The 22,690-nt window shown below is 33.4% G+C and overlaps 2 protein-coding genes across 3 annotated transcripts; one reads left to right on the top strand and one right to left on the bottom strand.

Annotated features, from left to right (window-relative positions):
* LOC109333084 (potassium transporter 3) lies at positions 9,163–15,947 on the top strand. Its single transcript, XM_019568350.1, has 9 exons — positions 9,163–9,298; positions 9,972–10,215; positions 10,304–10,552; positions 10,691–10,741; positions 11,040–11,300; positions 11,382–11,434; positions 12,541–12,655; positions 13,661–13,915; positions 14,458–15,947. The coding sequence occupies exons 1-9, from the start codon at positions 9,251–9,253 to the stop codon at positions 15,561–15,563; spliced, it is 2,382 nt and encodes a 793-aa protein (XP_019423895.1). The 5' UTR covers positions 9,163–9,250; the 3' UTR covers positions 15,564–15,947.
* LOC109333003 lies at positions 18,153–21,832 on the bottom strand. 2 transcript variants are annotated; one of them, XM_019568219.1, is made up of 3 exons: positions 21,741–21,832; positions 18,543–20,730; positions 18,153–18,497 (listed from the first exon to the last, which is right to left on the bottom strand). In XM_019568219.1, the coding sequence occupies exons 2-3, from the start codon at positions 20,454–20,456 to the stop codon at positions 18,453–18,455; spliced, it is 1,959 nt and encodes a 652-aa protein (XP_019423764.1). In that variant the 5' UTR covers positions 20,457–20,730; positions 21,741–21,832; the 3' UTR covers positions 18,153–18,452. The 2 variants fall into 2 exon arrangements, with proteins under 2 accessions (XP_019423764.1, XP_019423763.1); XM_019568218.1 differs by having other exon boundaries at positions 18,153–20,730.

The following is a 22,690-nucleotide window of genomic DNA, read 5'->3' as shown; positions in this document are numbered from 1 at the left end:
AGTCTGTCATTTTTATAATATACATATTTGAATTAATATTTTTATTGTTGGAATTAAGTTAATTCATATGTATTATTAAATTCATATGTTGTGGATAACTCAATGTACAACATGTTATTGTTTACATTAATTTTTAGTTTCAAATATACTAATAATGTTTCAAATCTTTGTGTATTAATTTTACTATTATTGTCTTATCTTATTTTTTATACCAAATGATTTGATGAGCTATTAGGATGTGATATTTTTTGTAATCTATTTGAAAAACACATTAAGTTGCAATCTGACGGGATATTTTTTCTGATAATTTTAATCAAAATAATAAAAATAGTCTAATAATTGATTTGTTATTCTTATATATTCCTAATTAAAATACATATATTTTCCATGAATATATCTATTATTGTTATCTTTTAATTAAATAGTATAATGATAGTAATTAAATATTTTAAATTAAATATTTTGAAAATTATTATTCGTTATATTCTCATATGTTATACTAATATATATTAAAAAATTATTAATATTTTTAATCTTCTTAATTTAATATCTTTAATATTCTATTTATGTTATACTTATCATTCTTAATATTGTAAAAGTAACATTGTAATATTAGAAGCAAACACTAAATCCGAAACAAAATATATTTATAATGAGTGTTGCCTAAAATTGAAGAATAAAAATAAGTCAAACAAAATATAAATCAAATATGCGTTATAATACATATAACTTTGTAAATCATATGATTATTTTTAAGAAAAGAGAGGTAAAAGAATCAATTATATAATCACAATAAAATAAAATCAAATCAAGGACATAGTTTTTCAATAATTTTAACAAAAATAAGACTATTGTTATATTAATTTCAAATTGTGAATTTTTATATTTTATACTATTCAATTTATATACAATTTCTTGATTTTATAATTGATCTTATGTGTACCTGTATTAATTTATAGCTTGAAATATACTAATAATATTTCAAATCTTTGTGTATTAATTTTACTAATATTGTTTTATCTTATTTTTTATAAGGAATGATTTGATGAACTATGCAAACTTCAATGCAGATGAGATTACTCTCTCATCCTAAATGGAAACTAATATTATTAAAGTAGTCAACATTTTAATTTAATAATATTTAATGCATTGAGTCCCATATAAAATATTTTCAATTTGGAGGAGGAATTACAAATGACTCAACACATGAAGAAAAGATACATTGAATTTATCTAGAGTTTGCACTCCCCTCTCGCATTAACACTCTTTGCTTTGATAAGAAAGAGGAAATTGAATGTGAAAAGTAGATATTGCTAATGTTTGGTTGATGATATGAAGAAAGAGTAGAGGGAGGAAGACAAAGGAGAGAGCAAAGATAGTCATATACACACTCTTTTTAATAAATGGGTTTTATTTGAACAAAAAACTTGCATGATTTTGAAAGCAAAAATAACTTCCATGACCAATGTATAAGTTTTTTTCTAATTTTTTGTGTACCTTGAGGTGTAATACAAACAATAATTCCTCTATTCCATAATGTTTAAGGTTAGTAATGACAACCTGCATTTGTTTAGTATCGTTTTAAGCCTGAATTTATGAGTGATTTATAAGAGAATTCGATTTTAAGTGTGCGTGAGGTGCAAAAGAATACGGGAAAGATAGAAAGGGGAAGGGCGCCACAAGTTAAGATAACTTGATAGGTTAAGTGAGGTTCGCCACAAACTACAAAGCTTGATAAGAACATTAATGGTGGTCACGACCACTTAGGTAATTTAGGAGATGACTTCTCAACTAAAGAACTCATATTTTAATCCAAATAAAACTTGACTTTATTAATGAATAAGCAAAATTATAAATAGGCAGATTTGCATTGCTGAAAAGATAAAGATAAGATCTAATTTAATAAATTAAAATATGAAGATAAAATCCTAACTAACATAATCCTAACAAGCCTAATCTAATTTGATTTGATCAATTTCGGTTGGATTGAGTTGTTGGTTGAGTTGACTTGAATTTGATGTTGAAATTTCACTCTAGACTTGGCTGAGGTCCTCTAGGGTTGGCTTGAAGTTTGCACACAATTTGTTCTTATTTTTGAGGATCTTGAAAGCAACTTGGCCTTCATGGAATCTGGTTGAGCTTGGCTTGATTAGGGTAGCTGTGATGTGATCTATGCCTTATCTTTGAGGAAAACTAAGCATGTGCATTGATCCAAAAGATTAAGAAGAAGGGGGTTTGGTTGGAGATATCTTTGACTTGGCCCTTGGTTGATTTGCACTTTGAAGGTTATATCTATCTTCTACCTTATCTCTAAGCTTCCACACGCCATAAATGAAGGAGTCAATCTTCTCCTTTATCAAAAATCTATTTGTTTCAAAAGAAAATAGATTTATCCATGTTTTGAGTTGGATAATCTATAATTTTTCCTATTTATTTTAAACCACTTTTTTGTTTGGTCGTGCCCTTATCTCCATATCTTTATGATATCTTTTCCTTGATCCATGTTGATTGATAATTTGAGATCCTTGATTTGTGCCTCCATGTAAGATTTCCTCAATTCTAATTTTTTTGTTGTGCACACTTTCCTTAAATCACGTTGTCTTGTCTTGAAACTAAGGTTGTAACAATGACAATATCTTAAGACAACACTTGGTCACTAATGGACCATGTTAAAAAGGAAATAAAACAACTTCTCAACCCTCCCATGATTTATTTAACGAAAATAGAAATATTTGAACAACTAAATAACTTCTAAGATAGAATTAAATCTTAAGATTATATGAGAATAAGTTCTCATTTATTTATAACAATGTAAATAAAACTAAGATAAGTAAATTCCCTAAGGACATAAATGTCCTTCTCTCATGCCTCTCCTGGGTCAATTGTGTCCTTTGAGACCTTAAGGACTCCTGCTTTGGCTTTGACCCTAGTTGTCGAACCTCTTTCACATCTTTTTCCCTTTGATTCATATGTTGCCCCTAGGATGGTTTACATCATCCCCTCCCCCTTCGAGTGAATTCAACCTCGAGTTTTCATTATTTTTTTCTTTCTTTCTAGCCTTGCCATGATCTTTCAAAGAATGACTAAGTATAGAAGAAAATTTTTCAGCCTTAGGGGAGTGTGTTTCCTCCAATATTCTCTTCATCAATTTTAGCCCTTAGCCTCTTTTGGTCTTCATTGACTTGTTTTGGGCTCATAAGGGCTAACACCACCTTGTGACCATGGTACATAAAGGTTATCATGTTGGTGAACCCATCATGGCTAGTTCTTTTATCAAATTGTCAAGGCTTTCCCAACAATATGTGGCTAGCCTTCATGGGTGCCACATCACATAAGACTTTCATGGTACTGACTTATGGAAAAGGAAATCATGACTTGTCTATCCACCACCAATTCTCCCACATCACTAAACCATTGGAGCTGGTAAGGAGTTGGGTGTGGTTTAGTTTCAAGGTCTAGTTTTGATACTAGCCTTTGACTAACCACGTTTATGCAACTCCCTCCATCAATGATTAGGGTGCATACTTTCCCTTGAACCAAACACATTGACTGAAAAAGGTTGAATCTTTGACTCTCCTCATGTCTTTTCACTTGGTTGTCCAAGAGCCTCCTCATCATTAGGATATCACCTTCTGACATAAAGACATCATTATCACCTTCCTCTTCACTAGATGGTTCGAATTGGGACTCAACGACCCCATTAGTGATCACCATTGTCCTCTTTGTATGACATTGCGAGGCAATGTGTCCTCTGCCTTGGCACTTGAAGCACTTCACATATCTAGTTTTGGTGTTGGTTTCCATGGCTGCTTGGTTGGTCTTGTGGCTGCCCACTGCCTCCTTCGATTTAGGACTCTCTCTTCTTGGCTCATCCCTCCAAGATTGGGACTTTGAAGTATTAGAGAAATACTTAGACTTCTTCCTCTTGATTTGTCGCTCTACCTTCATAGCCTTTTGTACTAGACCATCCAGATCCACATAAGGTTGCAACTCCACCACATCTTGGATTTCATGATTCAATCCATGAAGAAACCTAGCTTTGTTGCCTCTCGGTCCTCATTGAGGTTGGACCTTAGCAAGGCCATCTTCATGGCTTTAAAGTACTCATCTACTGTTTAGGATCCTTGGGTGAGTCTTTGTAGCTTATTGTGAACATCCCTTTGGTAGGAATAAGGGACAAACCTCTTCCTCATCACCACCTTCATTTTAGCCCAAGTATCCACGACTACATCACCACACCTCCTTCTATCTTTTTGAAATTGATTCCACGATATCATGGCATACTCCTTAAATTCAAGGACTGACACTTTCACCTTCTCCTCCTCGAAATAGTGATGGTAATCAAAGACCTATTCTATCTTCAATTCCCACTCTAAATATGCCTTTGGATCACTCATCCCCAAAAATCTTGGGACTTTGATCTTAACTTCATCTAGATCTCCTTCTCTCCTCCTTTCATCACGGCTGTGATCACCATGCCTCCTTTGTCCACAGTTTGGACTGCCATGCCTATTATCTCCAGGCCTTCTCCCCCTCTCACTATCATAGGCACTTGAAGAGTTATTCCTCTCCTATTGCCTTTCTTCTCTCGGCCTCTCCCTTCTAGGCCTTCTTTTCCTCCTTTTATGGCCACTTGATTCACCATGTCTCTGTTCATCCAACCGCCTATTATAATGAATTCTCCAATTGTTTTTGAAGAATTTGGAATTGAGTATTCATCATGTTTTGAAGCATCACTATTAGGGAGGTTGATCTGGGTGAGATCGTAAGACTCATTTCTGGACTTGACATTTTCAAGCTTAAATATAGCTCTGATGACCACTTGATGACAACCTCAAGAGGGATGCCTTTGTTTAGGATCATTTTAAGCTTGAATTTATGAGTGATTTATAAGGGAATTCAGTTTTAAGTGTGTGTGAGGCACAGAAGAATATGGGAAAGATAGAAAGGGGAAAGGCACCACAAGTTAAGGTAACTTGATAAGCCAAGTGAGGTTCCCCACAAGCTAGGAAGCTTGATAAGAACATTAATGGTGGCCACGACCACTTAGGTAATTTAGGAGATGACTTCTCAACTAAAGAACTCAGATTTTAATCCAAATAAAACTTGACTTTATTAATAAATAAGCAAAATTATAAATAGGCAGATTTGCCTTGCTGAAAAGATAAAGATAAGATCTAATTTAACAAATTGAAATCTGAAGATAAAATCCTAACAATCCTAATCTAATTTGATTTGATCAATTTCGGTTGGATTGAGTTGACTTGAATTTGAAGTTGAAATTTCACCCTAGACTTGGCCAAGATCCTCTAGGGTTGGCTTGAAGTTTGCACACGATTTGATCCTATTTTTGAGGATCTTGAAAGCAACTTGGCCTTCATGGAATATGGTTGAGCTTGGCTTGATTAAGATAGCTGTGACGTGATCTATGCCTTATCTTTGAGGAAAACTAAACATGTGCCTTGATCCAAAAGATTAAGAAGAAGGGGGTTCAGTTGGAGATATCTTTGACTTGGCCCTTGGTTGATTTGCATTTTGAAGATTATATTTATCTTCTACCTTATCTCTAAGCTTCCACACGCCACAAATGAAGGAGTCAATCTTCTCCTTTAACAAAAATCTAATTGTTTCAAAATAAAATAGATTTATCCATGTTTTGAGTTGGATAATCTATCATTCTCTCTATTTATCTTTAAACCACTTTGTTGTTTGGTCGTGCCCTTATCTCATATCTTTATAATATCTTTTCCTTGATCCATGTTGGTTGATAATTTGAGATCCTTGATTTGTGTCTCCTTGTAAGATTTCCTCAATTCTAAAATGCCTTGTCGTGCACACTTTCCTTGAATCATGTTGTCTTGTCTTGAAACTAAGGTTGTAGCCATGATAATCTCTTAGGGCAACACTTGGTCACTAATGGACCATATTACAAAGGAAATAAAACAACTTCCCAACCCCCCATGATTTATTTAACGAAAATAGAAATATTTGAACAACTAAATAACTCATAAGATAGAAATAAATCCTAAGATTATATGAGAATAAGTTCTCATTTATTTATAACAATGTAAACAAAACTAAGATAAGTAAATTCCCTTAGGACATAAATGTCTTTCTTTCATGTCTTCTCCTGCGTCAATTGTGTCCTTTGAGACCTTAAAGACTCATGCCTTGGCTTTGGCCCTAGTTGTAGGACCTCATTCACCTCTCTTGTCCTTTGATTCATATGCTACCTTAGGAGGGTTTACATCAGTTAGCAAAATGATATATTATTTTACAAATTCTCTTACACTATAAGAAAATAAGATATATGCCATTTTTTTAGTCTAAGAGAATTTGCAAGAGCATTTAAGAGGACGAATATAGTAAAGAAGATATAGATAGAAAAGAAGATCTAAGTAAGTATTTAGTTTCTAAAAAATTGAGAAAAATATGTAGGCAATGATAATATAAGAGTTTTTTACATTATAATTGCATCATCCACTGTTCATTTTTAATCATAATTGACTTTTGAGAAAAAGTAATCCAAATGAATAATGAAGGATACACTGACTATGTATACATCTTTACACTTAGTGGATAGATTTAATACTCTAAAAGATTTGCAACATAATGAAAAAGTTAAAGTATCAGAAGATAAGCAACAAATGAAGTCACATGATTGCCACTACCTTATCACTATACCTATTAGGATTTACTATGTATACACTGATAATGTAAGTGTTTTTTACACTGTTAGTAAATCATCCATCATTGATTTGTTAACCACCATTAACTCTCAAACAAAAGTAATACAAATCAAATATGGATGATGTGCTGACAATGTAAAAAACTTTACACTATTAGAGCATACATTTTAAACTCTACCTATTATCGTTGTTGGTGCCCCCTACCTCATCATTGATGTCTCGATCATGATTAGAGTCCCAGAACAAAATTGTTCATAAAAGTTGGCTAAAAAAGTGCAAATGTATGGTGCATGTATAGTGCAAATGTAAGTGGCTAACTCCATCACCATTCTTAATGCTATAAAAGACTTTAAACAAAAATTAATCTTCCCAATTCTTTTTTGGTCTTTTTTCATGCTTCAAATAAAATAAAAAAATCAACTTTATAGTATGAGTAAGGAACTTTCCTGATAAGAGGGTAAGGACTCTATCAACATAAAAATTTATCCACAAAACTCAACTTTTTTATAGACATTGTTTTTGATGAGGAGAATAAATTGTATAGCTACCATGATTTGAACTCATACTCATTTTATATTTCATTGCTCAACTTAATCCAATCTTTTTGGCACCATTATATTAAGGACCTACAAAACTCAACTTAAGGTCATGTTGTATGTGTATCAAGCATCTATCACTTAATCCAATCCTTGTTAGTACCATTATATTATTTGTTGTATTAAAAATGCTCTAATACTAGTATCTAAAGAATTTAAATGAAAATAAATGAAAATAAATAGTCTTGAAATGTCACATTAAACATAAATAGTAGTTTTTGTCATTAAATACAACTATTCATTTAAATACAAATATTACTTCTAAAGATAATTTTTATATGTTCATTAAATAATGTAACATACTTTTTAATATATTACTTATGTTATATTTTCTTTTGGTACTAGTAATGATATCCCTCACCTTGTTGGATAAGGAACTAATCCTTTTTTGGGTTCATGGTTGCCCTTCCATAAGTGTCGTTCACAAAAATCAAAATATCAACCTTAGGGATCCAATAAGATCTTACATCACTAGACCAACGTCATGTTGGTTTATATTATATTATATGGTTAACAACTTAACATTAGTATATCAATTGTTTTTAAAGTTATTTTATATTTTCAATTTAGATTCTCAACTTTTTTCTTCTTCTCACTTTGGCCATTCAGTTTTATTTACACTCCTATATTAGTTCTTCCATCTGTCAATTTTGTAACTTCTTAAGTTTTGGGTGATGTGTCTGTTAGACAAATCCAAAACTGTTTGGTAGAAACGTGAGATCCTAAATAAAGTTACAGAACCAAAGTTAGAAAAATTAAGTTAAGAGTCGAAAATATAATTTTGAAATGCTTTATTAATCATTTATAACAAAATATTATAATATCGTATAATTTATATAACTGATATTACTTTTTAAAATTAAGGCTTAGATGTTATTTGTTAACATAAATAGTAGTTTTGTATCAAAAATTGATATAATAATATAATGGAAGATGATCCACTTACTCCAAGAGTTTAAACTTACTCATCATCTTAACTATCGATTCTAATAAAATCTAATAATTTGAATTAATGTGTAAATCTAAAATATTGGATGTCCATAAAATTAATGACTAGGAAATCTTTTGGAATAAGTAAATCTACATTCAAATATAATTTAGCATATTGTTAGGATAAAGTATTGTACACAATCAATATACAATATCCACCCCCAACCATTCATGTGATGTGTAAAAAGTGAATGATAATTAATGCATATATAATAATCAATGGATGATGTGGTTGATGTTCATATTAAACTCACTATATTAAGAGTAATAATTTTAACATATGTAATTTGTAATAAACAAAACAACATATATCCCATGATGTGGATATGAGATTTCAGAAAATAATTTTTTTCTCTTTGAATCAGTATAATGATTTTGATATGAGAAAAAATGTATATATATTTTATATTATAATTTCATCATCTATCATTTTTATTTATTATTACTTTAAAATCAATGGAATATCTATTGTTGATTTATATTATTTTTATTTGAGAGTCAATTATAGTTATTATATGAAAGGTAAATTAATTACTCACAGTGTAAACATTTATAAACATTTATATTGTGATTGTATTGCATTGCATTTATTATATAAAAGTAGAGTGTAAAATATATTCAATGGGCAGTGTAAAAATTTATATATATACACTTCATCATTCACATTCATTTTGATTACATTTTCTACAAAATCAACAACTATTAAAAATCAATGATAAATAATATAATGACAGTATATAAAACTCATACAATATCAATATATAAAACTCATAACATCAATATTCCAAATGCATAGTTAAATAACATTGTCTGTAATAATTTGAATGAGCAGTTGTTCAACGCCACTTTGGATTTGCATTGCAATAACTCTGTTCGAAACCATTTTACCTTTCTAACAAATCACAACACGCTTCGTTCTTTCTCTCCCAAATCTCTCTCTCTCTCTCTCTCTCTCTCTCTTCTTCTGGTTTCGCTATGAGTCCACGCCATGTTGATCGAGAACGAACTTCATCATCAACAATGGTAAGTTTTCCCTTTCTTTTTCATGTTTTCCATAATCAAAACCCTAAGTTATCATTACAATTGCTATTATCGTGCTTCCAGAACGATTTATGGCTTTTCTGCACTTATTTTTCATATTCTCAGATTCAATTTCCTTAGATTCGATCTAATTAGTAATTATTCAATAAGCATCGTTTTGTCCGATTTTGCATCAATAATTGAAAATTGAGATCCGTTATTTTAAACTCGGTCCTCAACGTTAGCCTGGATCGTGTGAGAAGCGAGCGCTAGCAGCATATAATGCATTTTGCACCTAGGTTTTTCTGAAGAGAATAGCTTCTGGAATTGAAATGAATGTAGAAACTTAGGAAATTTATCTGAAATTGTGTTCCATGAACAATGTGACTGCGAACATAATAATCTGAAATTGTGCGTCTTCTTCAACAAGCTTTACTTGTCTCTTTTTTTCAAATGAGGAACTTATAGGAGTTGTTTGTCTGTCAAGAAAGAAGGAAAATAGGAAGAAGTGATTGAATAACTCTTATTCAAGCTTTCATGTAATCGTTTAATTGGATTTCTTGTAATTGTTTAATTGCCTTTCCCTTTTTGCCCGAAATTTGTTTTATCTAACATATAAACTTTACTTTTGTGTGTGTGTGTGCGTGTGAGATGTCTGATTTCTCTCTATTAACAGGTGGATTTCAGACCTCAACGAAAAGCGCTTCTTTTTTTGGCGTACCAAAGTTTAGGCTTTCTGTTTGGTGACCTGAGCATCTCCCCTCTTTATGTCTATCAAAGTATATTTTCTGGAAGACTGCAACATGTTCAAAATGAGGATGCAATATTTGGTGCATTTTCATTGATTTTTTGGACTCTGTGTCTTTTTTCTTTGTTGAAGTATGCCATTATAACGTTGAATGCAGATGATAATGGTGAAGGTAAGGGTATTTTTATTTATACTTCTTTTGCTTCTTATAATTTTATACCTGTCGAGCGTGATCTTAACGGTACTTTTAACTTGTGCAGGTGGAATTATTGCTTTGTATTCACACCTTTGCAGAAATGCAAAATTTGGTTTGCTTCCCAATCACCAGGCATCTGATGAGGAGCTTTCTACATATCATAGTCTTGGTGGCTCCAATAGAAATATACCACCCTCACCTTTGAAGAGATTCATTGAGAAACATCGGAAAACAAAATTTGCTTTGCTTATTTTAGTTTTGCTGGGTGCTTGCATGGAAATTTGTGTTGGTGTACTCATGCCTTCCATTTCAGGTATGGGAACACCCTTTCTCCTCACAAACCTGTTAGTGTGTCTGGTAGAACTTATCCAATTGATGTTTTACCTTGTACTTTTATTACAACTTATTAGCTCCATAAGGTATCTCTTTTGATGAGGAATCTTTGTTGCAGTTCTTTCTTCTATTGAAGGGCTGAAAATCGAGGCAAAGATTACAAACAATAGTAAGTGGATAAAGGCTAAGCTTCCTCCAAACTGTTTCTAGTACTCGGATCTTAAATAATCTAAACAAAATAAATTAATGAATAAAATTAATATAGACTATAGAGAAAGAACTAACTTCAATTGTAAGATAAAATCATGAAGATAACCGAGAGAAGATGACTTTAACTAAGGAGGACTTTTCTAAAGGTCCTTAACCTAGATGACTTCTTGCTCTTATACCCCAACATCATTATGTTGTGCCTCTGTTGTTTCATAAATGTAGAATAAACTTTGCTTTGTGTGTGTATCATTACACAGATATGGTGCCTCTTATTTCTTGTGTTCTACTGGTTGGACTCTTTGTTCTGCAACACCGTGGCTCCCACAAGGTTGCTTTCATGTTTCCTCCCATAATGATCCTATGGTTACTGTCAATTTTCATGGTTGGCATTTACAATGTTATCAAGTGGAATCCAAGAGTATACCAGGCTCTTTCTCCATATTATATATACAAGTTCTTTCTGGTTACAGGAAAAGATGGTTGGGCTAATCTTGGAGGAGTATTTCTGTGTGTTACAGGTCAGTGTATCTTTCGAAATTCAAGTTGTGCTTAAGCCTTGATGTTGCCAGGTTCATTCTGGTTTTGTTGTAAAACTTCAGGTGCTCAAGCCATGTTTGCAGACCTCGGATACTACAGACAAGCACCTATAAGGGTATGTGCGACCAATAAATATTAAGTAGGCTTTTAATTTTGCGGAAATGGTTGACTTGCAATGTTAAGTTCATAACTGAGTGAGTAGCCTACATATAGATACCCAAGAATGTTAGCATTATATGACTGCATGTTTCCTTTGGTCAATATTATACCTATTCTTAATATACTTTTCAGACCGGCAAATTGAATTTTAGATGTGGTTATTATATGCAACATTAGATGATATCATGCAAAGAAAAAACTGGATTTCAGATGACAAGTGAAGTGAACATGAACAAGTCAACTAATTTGAGGGACCAGTTGTTTCAAGGGTTCATACTAATTGTAATTTGCTGATAGATTAATACCGCATAAAGTCTATCCTGATTTTAAGAGTATATGATGCACAGTCATTACAAGCATACTAGGAAAAAGGACAGTTAGACTGTAGGTACATTGACTTTTACAAAGGAGTTGTTGATTTGTGTTATCATGAACTCTCGGGCTAAACCGTTAAAGTGGAATATTTGAAATCAATCTTTGAATGGATTTACTAGCTTGGGAATCTGTTACATAAGTCAGCTTTATCCATGATCCTTGGCTTAGGGCTTACCAGATTGAGGCCATATAGTTATATTGGTTAACTGTGAGAAATGGACTGTTTCAACAATCAATTGCACACATAATAATTTTTAATAATCAATTATGAAGAAGTCAATTTTTTTGTCTGGATATATTAGATGAAGAACGATTTTGAGATAATCTGTTTTGTTTTGACTGTATAAAAAGAATCACTTTTATTTATTAGAGATATGGAATAATTGAGGAAGTTTTTGGTTACGGCAAATTTCCTCTCACTCTTATGTATGTGAATTAATCAGAAGTGCAACAAAAGCTTTTATGACATAAATGTTTAAAATTCAGCGTATGGGAAACAAGCTTTATACCATCTTTAAAAGCTTTCTATCACTTAAATCACTTTTACCCAAATATGCCACTTTCATCCCAAAAGAGTCTTTTTGGGGTGATTCCTTATTTTAATCAGAATGGCACAATTATTATATTAATTTTGTTTTTAACAATTATTGTTGTAACCGTTGTCACTGTATCCTTGTTCCCACACAGGTTGCATTTTCTTGTGTCATTTTTCCATGTCTAGTTCTTCAATACATGGGGCAGGCTGCTTTTCTTTCTAAGAATTTATCTGCAGTGCCTATAAGCTTTTATGCTTCTATTCCAGGTCAGCTAATGTGAATATTAAGAATAAGAAAGTGCATTGTAGACCATCTTGTAAAATTCTGAATAAGCATGGAATAAAGTTAGCTACTTGTCTGAATTCAAGAGATGCAAAAATATCTAGTGAATCTTCTAGGTTTTAAATGGGACAGTTTGATTGTTATATTTATCTTTCATGCCCATTTCAAGAATAATCTGTCACATGTCTGGCTTTCCATGCTGCTTCAGGAAAATATTTAGGTGCTGACTGCTGACTTATATTTAGTGCAGTACTCAAACCTTTTTCGTCCTAAAATCCTAAGTTAGTTTATCATATATGTTATAATTATGTTAATCATTATAGTTGTATTATGATTTCCTGTTTTGAGGAAGTAATATCTATCATTTTCTGTTTGAAGTTCTGTCTTGCTGTAATGATCTATAATTTGATTAGACTGTGTGTTTGACACAGATTTTGGAACCTTTAGTCACTATGATCACTATTCTCTTCTAACTGAAACACAACCTCTCTTGTAAATGTAATTGATCTTACGAAAGGGCGCTGGTTTGTTACTATAGGAAATGGGTTTAGTTGTTACTATTGTTCTTAATATCCCCCCTAGTACTCTTTTGTAACAATTTTTTCATAAAAAGAATCACTCAAACAACAACATACAAGCCTTTATCCCACTAGGTGGGGTCGGCTACATGGATTGAATGACGCCATGATGTTCTTTCATAAATCATGTTCATTGACAAAGCATTGAGCTCTAATTCTTTCTTTAGCATTGAGCTCTAAGTCTTTCTTTAGCTTTGAGCTCAAACAATCCCTATATTTGTTTTTTCTTAACTTTTAATGCTGCTCAAACAATCCCTATATTTGGTCACTAGCATGCAAGAAATGTTAATTCAGTAGTAAATGAAGCAAAATTGTTGAGATGGCAACAATGTCTTTCAATATGTTTTCAACGAGAATGCAGTACTAGTTGTTGAGTCTTGTTAATTCATTTCAGTAATTGTCATTTTGTAGATATCCTATTTTGGCCAGTATTTGTGGTGTCTGCTTTGGCAGTAATAGTTTCAAGTCAGGCTATAATTTCTTCGACTTTCTCAATTGTTCAACAATGCCATGCATTTGAATGTTTCCCCCGTGTCAAGGCAGTACATTCTAGAAGGTGGATGCCTGGCCAGACATATATACCAGAGATGAACTGGGTTCTGATGATAATCAGCCTGGCTGTGACAATTGGTTTTGGAGACAAAAACCATATAGGATATGCTTATGGTAAGTTCTGTTTAAAAATCAATCTTCAAAATCTCAAGAGTTTGTAGGACTCCACTTTTATTTATATATTAGGCTATTAATTTATATATCATTTAAAAGTTTGAAGACAGAATTGCATTCTTTTGCATACTGTATGATGTGATATTGAAATTATTGAATATTTATCTACTAACAGTGTAAAAACTTTTACTGTTTTACACTATCAGTGAACCATGTCATGCCAGGGAAAACTAGTGTAATTCTGATCTACTAGTAGTGTAAAACTTTTTCCACATCTTCGTCCAGTCATGTGTACTTTTGCCACAATACAGAAACTTGAAAGAGTTTTGTCAAACTCTTTCAATGATGCAACAACACACAATTGGATGCTAGTGTAAACAGTTAGCCCAACAGTGGATTAAATTTAAACTCTTTTTAAATGGTTGACTACTTTTATAGATAGTTCAATGTTTGTGGTAGAAAATACCCTGATGTTCTGGATCGCTTTATCATTAACTACTGTTTTCAGCTGACAACAGCTAATGTCATCATCTTAATTGCAGGGATTGCATCTCTGATTGTGACATTTGTGACCACTTGGTTGACATCATTAGTAATCAGCCTTGTATGGCATCGAAGTCTTATAGTATCTATAGCATTTTTTATATTATTCGGTTCCATAGAGGTCCTCTTCCTTTCATCCTATTGCATGAAAATCCCAAAAGGTGGCTGGGTTCCGCTTTTGCTCTCTGCAGTCTTCATGGTAGTTATGTTTGTGTGGCATTATGGTTCAAGAAAAAAGTATTTATTTGACATGCATAACAAAGTTTCAATGAAGTCGGTCCTTACACTAGGTCCTAGTCTTGGGATTGTCAGGGTTCCAGGAATGGGCCTTATCTACACTGAATTGGCTTCTGGGATCCCAGCCAGTTTTACTCATTTCTTGACAAATTTACCAGCTTTTTACCAAGTGGTTGTTTTTATTTGTATTAAGACTGTACCTGTGCCTTCTGTGCCCCACAAGGAGCGTTACCTCATAGGCCGAATTGGTCCCAAATCTTATCGAATGTATCGATGCATTGTCCGAAATGGCTATAAAGATGTTTATACTCATGAGAATGATTTTGAAAATGACATCGTGATGAGCATAGCAGAATTCATTCAATTGGAGGCAGAAGGTTGTTCTGGAAGCCTCGATCGTTCAGTGGATGGCCGTATGGCAGTGGTTAGGACGTCTGGTAAGTTTGGAACAAGATTACTAATGTCGGAGTCTGCTGGTTCTGAAGAAGGCAGCAGTACGAGTCTTCCTGGAGCTTTGACTGTTACTAGTAGTAAATCCCCTACACTGAAGAAGCTGCAGGCCATGTATGAGCAGCAGGAATCACCTGAACTTAACACTAGACGACGGATCCGATTTGAGTTGATAAATACAATTTATAAAGATCCACGTGTCAAGGAAGAGCTGATGGAACTTGTAGAAGCCAAGCGTGCCGGTGCAGCATATGTAATAGGTCATTCTCACGTGAAAGCCAAATGGAACTCATCATTCGTAAAACAGTTTGCCATCAACCTCTACTCTTTTCTCCGAAAAAATTGCCGGTCTCCTGCCGTAGGGCTAAACATTCCTCAGATTTGTCTGATTAAGGTCGGAATGAATTACCATGTCTAGCACAAGTCTCTCACAATATCTTGACTTGGGATGTAATCTATATAAGCAGAACAGAGTGCCCCTTGGGCTTCCACGACATGCATATTATGCTACTTTGTCAGATTCGACTTAAATGTATGTCACTAAAGAATCTATGGTTGACATGTTTGAAGAAAGAGCTGCAGCATCTAATTGTCAAGATGTTTTGATTTTGTGATGCCGATGGCAAGGTATGTAAATTACTAAGGAGTTTTCTTGGGAGTTGCTGTACCTGTTTATTGACTTTGAGCTTCCCAAATTACACTGATGAGTCATGTCTGTCTTAATGGTTTTGATAAATATTTTGCATGTAAGCATCTATTTGTTTCCTTTGTACTTGAGCAGGAAATTTGTGGTTGTTTTTTTGTAATCTTTCTCAAGGAGATTCTAGGTATGAATTTTGGTTCTGTTTATATATTGATTCTGGCCACTGGATACAAACATAAAGGATAAAGTTCATTACAAGCACAAAACTAGCTTTGGGTATAAATAATTAGCAGCAATACATTATTAAACTTTAAATAACATATTATCTCCTATTTGACCAGATTTGTGGAAAGAACAGGATGTTTTGTTTCTTTGGTCTCATCTTTCAGTGCAACCAAAATGTTTTACTTATTAATCTTCTGTCTTGTTTTGTTATGTTTAGCAAACACAAATTAGAACTGATGTTCTATTTTGTCCTGTTCTAACCCATAACCCGTATCCTACCTGTCTTTAAGGTAAAAAGAATTAGAAATAGGATGAAATATTATGCAACCTTCAAGCCAATAATTTCATGTTTCCGAAGATTCTTAGGAATAACCTAAAATAAAACAAAAGACATAAACAATTATAAGACATAAACAAAATGTTAACGATAGAAAATAATCTTAATGCAGCTAGTTGAAAATATTGCATTGGAGAGCACTAAAAATATGGATGTATTAAGAAGAAAACTAGGGTAGCTTCTATTGTAGAAAAGATTATTAAGTCACGCCTAACATGATTAGGACATATGTGAAAGAGATCATTAGAAACTCCAATAAGAAGAATATTTAGAAAACAACATTCTGATAATATACATAATTTATACTAGAACATTATGACATCATTCAACTAATGTTAATGACTTCACCTTGTTGGAAAATCATTCTTGATAGATATGGAGGCTGCGTATGAAACCAAACCGTTCAAGACAGCAAAATCTTACATGAAAATAAATAATATAGGCCTGATTGCATTTTTGTGGTTATCTAGCAGCCAGAGTAGAAGTTGTTTAAGAGAACAAAAGCATCCAATTCATTGATATAGTTCAGTTACTAGTTCCTTCTCCCTATTTATTTAATTCCAGATTTTAAATTAACACCATAATTTTCATCTCCAAGGCTTTCAATATAGTGGAAATTATAGATACTTTTCCAAAAGCATGACTATGATGCTCATGATGAGATGAACAACAAAAATTATGATAAAAGCTCATTTACCATCAAAAGCTACTTTCTTTAGCTTGTTCATTGCCCGGAATTATTTCATTATGGTTTAAACAACATTATCAATTGGCTTATTATATGCTGCAGTATATAAAACATGTTAAGATTGGTTATTTCACGTAAAGTGCCAATGATGGTAAAGCTTAAATGGTGTTATAACATGTTAGAGAAAAGGTAGCAGTCACCTAGAAAGTAAAATATCAATAAGTCATATCTTGTTACTAACTAATAAGTACTTACTCCCAAGTTCTACCACTCCCAACTCTTGTTTGGTTTAACTCGTTTATATCAAAGAAAAATAATATATCCTCATATATTATAACAAAAGTGATATTTATCATAAAATGATATTTTGTCTGTTAATAATTAGTTTGTAAATTACATGTTACTTTCTTATAAGGTAAGAAAAATATATCAGCATTAGGACAGAAGTTATCACATGGTTGAGGTGATCAACTCAGACATGGGGAAGGGAGAAAATCTGGAGTTCAGTAATTAGCACAAACAATAATTCGTTCCCTCTTTTCCTGTTCTTGTGAGAGGGATTGAAGTGTTGTTACGTGGGAAAATAAATTTCCATTCTTCTCCTTTTCTTATTGGATTAATCATGGTACTTCCTTTGTCCCATGTCATTTAACAATATCACTCGATGACTTACTTTGATTCTATATGAAAGGAGTTAGGATCTAGTCCATTAAATAAATATTTAAAAAAACAAAGGGAAATACAACTTTTAGTTATAAATCTACTCTTTTAATTACAATGAAAAATTAAACTTTTGTCATGAAGAGATAAATATGTACTTCTCTATCTATTAACGGACAAGATACTTGTTCATATGAAAGAGCATATTTGATCCATGGTAACGAAAACACATCTTTTGTCTTAAAAAGTGTCAATCACTATAATTAATAAGAAAAATATTTAATTATTAAAATTTTAATTTCAATACATTTTTTTCAACCAACCAATGAAAGAGAGTGACATACTTCATAGGACAGAAGATATGGTCCATATAGCCCAAAAGATAAGATGCTTGAAAAGAAATGAGACTTTCTTTGGCAATAGTAGAAATGAACCAAAACATAAGCAAATATAATAATGATACAAGATCCCCAGTAAGGCTTTATTATTATAAAATAGAATACATGGCACACTAACAGACCTTACAGGTAGCAACATGCTACATTCTTTATCAGAGACAATATTTACAAAGGAAGGAACAATAATGGAGAAAAGTACACCACCAACTACCTAATAAAAAGTACAATGTCCTACCTTAACATCACTTCCATAATAACTCTAGCACAAACAACCTAACATTGCAGGTAGTACTAATGCAACATGCTATTAAAATTTGCCAATTATGGAGACCATGACAACAAAGATAAGTAGCCTTTTAAATCCAATGCTGGGGCATCATGCAACTTTTAATTGGCTCAGATGGATTACTAACCAGACCTCTCCCACTGATTGTGCCATGGCCTGAAGAACTCTCTGCAAGCATTGCCATGAGACTTCCCCCATGGACCCTGCCTTCGGGAACAGCAACTGACATAGGCGAGTGAATACCTTCCTCGGCTGAGACATGTGCAGCAACGCCTATGCTACTCGTCATTTTCATCATATCCATATCCATGTAGTTGTTAACAAGTACCTGTTTTAGTTCACCTGGTTTACTAGAATGAAAATTGTGAACAACAGATCCCAAGGAGATACCTCCATGAACCCTCTTGTCATGCACTAGTCCACTATGAAGTGCACACAGACCTGTTTTACCCCTTGCAAATGAATTACAAGGACCATCCGGTCGGGTGCTATATTCGGACCCGGGATGGCCCCAAGAGCATCTCTTGCCACCCCCATGTGCTTTGCAGAAGTCGGTGCTGCCTTGTGCACTCTTTCCACATCCTTCAGACTTGCATCTCTTGCCTCCCCCGTGGCGAACACAAAAATCAGTCCTTCCTCTGGCACTCTTTGTGCAGCCAGATACAGCACACCTCTTTCCACCCCCATGTGCCACGCAGAAGTTGGTACCTCCATGTACACTCTTGGTGCAAATTCCACCACCTTGGTATGTACAGCGTTTTCCTCCACCATGGCCTTTGCAAAAGGGAGTACTCCCCTCAGCACCCTTGGTGCACCCTGGCGCTGTGCAGCGCTTTCCCCCACCATGTGCTTTGCAGAACATTGTGCTCCCCTGTGCCCCTTTTGTGCATCCAGGAGCTTGGCATCGACGCCCTCCACCATGTGAGATACAAAGACCTGATAGGCCTTCTGCACTCTTGGTGCAATTTTCTTTCTGGCATCTCTTGCCACCACCATGGCGAATACACAATCCAGATTTCCCTCTGGCAGCTCGAGTACAACCATCATGGCTGCATCTCCGTCCACCACCATGGGCAATACAGAAATCTGTACGCCCTTCTGCACTCTTTGTGCAACCAAGAAATTCACATCGCCTGCCACCTCCGTGGGCCTTGCAGTACACTGTACGACCCTCAGCTCCTTTGTGGCAGCCAGGTTTCTGACACCTGCGACCACCACCATGAGATATACATCGTCCAGAAGAACCTCTTGCTCCCTTTCCACATCCCTCAACTTGACATATCTTCGAAATACTGGTGCGATGTAGTGGCTGCGACTGTGGCTGTTGTTGCTGTGTTAACCCGGAAGTACAGGTAACTGAACTTTTTGGTCTGGTTGGCGAGAGGTCCTGAACAATGGGACTGTGATTAAACTGCTTTGAAGCATGGTTTAAAAGAAAACCAGTGCCTTTATCTGATGAAATCTTCAATGACGGCAAAACAGTCCCTGCCATCCAGCTACAAGATGTTGCTCCCTCATCTGTATTTTGTATCCCACTAAATACTAATGGTGTTTCCATATTCAATTGAAGAGGTGTTGGACTTGGATGAAAACTTGTAATATCTGACTCACAGGGCCCAGTGGAAAGGCTCAACTCCAAATCAAACTTGGGCTGCATCTCCAATGTCTTAAAATTTGAACTAACAGGTTTCTTCAGGCTCCGTCCCTTCTCACAGCCGAGATGGAGAGTAAAGTCTAGGTCAACATCGAGAGATGATTCCTCATCCGTATCTTTAGCTGAAGACATAGCAGTGCAAGCCATAGCTGAACTTCCCTTGCTGTCAGAGGAACTTGTTGAACGCCCGAGCCCAAGAGACAAAGAAGAACCAACTCTTTGACCCATGCATCCATCAATTAAATCCCACTTCCTTTTTGTTCCCTTACAGGAAGAACCATGTGAATCAAGTCGTAAGCTGGTATCAGTGCCATAATAATCAGCTCCACTTCCTTCAGCTTGCATAGAGGTACCAAAAACATTGAATGCATTTGCAGAATGATTACCGGCAAACCCCAAGTTCAGGAACCTCGCGTCCATGTAACAATTGCAGAAACAGTATCTAATCCTATATGTGAATTACAATAAACAGCCTGCCTGAATTACGGGTAAAAAAGAGATGTATATGTACAAAGTTAGGGTTAGATGCTTCTACAAGAGTATAATGCACCCCCCACTGACAAATCCTGAAGTATCACGTCGATCCATCTTAATATATACGGTTAAACTGAGGCTGAGTTTATGAGTTGATGTACATGCAAATTAATCAATCCAGGTCTGATTCCTCCTTAAACTCAGCATGAAAGCAACCATCCTGTTCACAGAAGACCACATGATCATAACTAGGACTTTTGGCAGAACAGACATAGTTGTAGTCACATGTTGACATTATTCAGCATCATCTTTAATAAAAATGAGCAACTTATATAATACATGGTATCAGAAAGCAAAAGAAAACACTTTCAATTTCTAATAATTATCAAAACAACAAATATTTGGCATCCCATATTAAGCAATAGACTATAAGTTTAAAACATAAAAACTCTGTCCAAAAAGTATTCAGAAATGAAATAAGATAACGGGAGCACATCTTCTGTCCCACAATATGTACCCCTCTTTGTGTCATGCGTTGTGATTGATAAGAAAAATAATTGATCAAAATATTTAAAGTATACAGTAACAGTTAACTAGAAGCATTGGAGAAAAATATTTAAAGTAGAAAATTTGATTCTTCTCCCTTTTTTCATATCTCACTATATCACAGCAGCACAGATTAAAAGTAACAATAGATCAAAAAAAGCAAAACATACTACAAGTTAAAACCAATCTAAAGGAAAATCAAAACGAGGTAAAGGACCAAAACATAACTGCAACAATATGAAGAAAAAAACATATTCACAAAATAAAAACCTTTCAAATACATCAAGCATGAAACCAACGTGAAACATGAGATTTCCATTGCATTGTTCAAGGTACATAGAGTCAGAAACCGAATAACAAAAAAGGGAAAGATAGAAGCATAAAAGTTGAATTAACAAATACCATGTACCCCAATAACCTGAATTTGATATAACCAGTAAAATTGAATTTAATCAAGGAAGAAACATATATTGGATTATACAAAATTGATCAAAAAAATTTATTGTTTACGAAATTCATATTTTTTCCGTGAATACAATTGTATCAAGCAGAGAAAGGAAAAAAAGTTTGAATTTTGAAAAAAAAATGATTAATTGGGTATCAGTTGAAGGATGAAAATCCATTGTAAGAAATAAGAAAATGGGTGATTGAGATTTAGATATGAGAGATGTTAAGAAGAGTTACCAAGTAGTTGTAATTGAGAATTGAGAATTGAGATTCGATTTGGGAATTGGAGAAGCGGCGCTAGGGTTTTGAGGAGAGAGAGAGAGAGAGAGGGAGAGAGAGAGACACGATAGTACACAAAACGGTGAGGAGTGAAAGCCGTTTGACACAACAGAGCATTGAGATGCTATAACAATTGGGAAGCGTGTCTTCAAATACTATTATATTCTCTTACACTAAAACCTAATCAAATAAAAACAAAATCATCTTTAACACTTTTTTTAATATAATATTTATCATCAGTTAATACTTTATTCATCATTTATTTATATTATTTTTATTTAATAATCAATGATAATTGAAAATGAATGATGGATAATACAATAATAGTGTATAAACTTTTATATTATCACTGCATATATGTTTTTTCGTAGAGTTTAATATCTAATGTAAATATTTATATACATCATTCATTTTTCATTTATATTATTTTTTGAAAAGTCAATGATAATTAAACATGAATAATAGGTAATGTAATTACAATATATAAAAATCATTCATATTGCTTTTTTAACTTATACATATGATTATCATTATGGTGTTCTTGAATATATTTGCCTTTTGAATAGACGTAATATGTATAAATGATATATAATATGACGATTGTCTACTGATATTATATTGATTTTGTATTGATATTAAACTTATTATTTTTAAATATTGATACATCATTCAATAGTTATCTATATTATTTTTATTTAATAGTCAATATATTAAATATATCAATCATAAATAATATATTGAGAATATAAAAATAAATTTTATACTTAAGTTTATATATATTGGTCTCTAAAATGTTATCTACTACTCTCGTGAAATCAATTTTTTTGGATTATAAGAGCTTAACATTATAAAATATAATAAACTCTTATATTCTAGAATGTTATATGCTACTAGCATATTATTCTTAC

This window comes from Lupinus angustifolius, chromosome LG18 (genome assembly GCF_001865875.1).
Source record: "Lupinus angustifolius cultivar Tanjil chromosome LG18, LupAngTanjil_v1.0, whole genome shotgun sequence".
NCBI classification, from domain to species: Eukaryota; Viridiplantae; Streptophyta; class Magnoliopsida; order Fabales; family Fabaceae; genus Lupinus; species Lupinus angustifolius.
This window is presented reverse-complemented; position numbering and strand designations above follow the sequence as displayed.

Excerpts from the sequence above, each read along its gene's own strand:
- LOC109333084 (XM_019568350.1), top strand. The coding sequence starts at position 9,251 with ATGAGTCCACGCCATGTTGATCGAGAACGAACTTCATCATCAACAATG. Across the intron at positions 10,742-11,039 it reads GGCAAAGATTACAAACAATA|ATATGGTGCCTCTTATTTCT; the intron begins GTAAGTGGATAA and ends ATCATTACACAG. Across the intron at positions 11,435-12,540 it reads ACAGACAAGCACCTATAAGG|GTTGCATTTTCTTGTGTCAT; the intron begins GTATGTGCGACC and ends GTTCCCACACAG.
- LOC109333003 (XM_019568218.1), bottom strand. The coding sequence starts at position 20,456 with ATGGACGCGAGGTTCCTGAACTTGGGGTTTGCCGGTAATCATTCTGCA.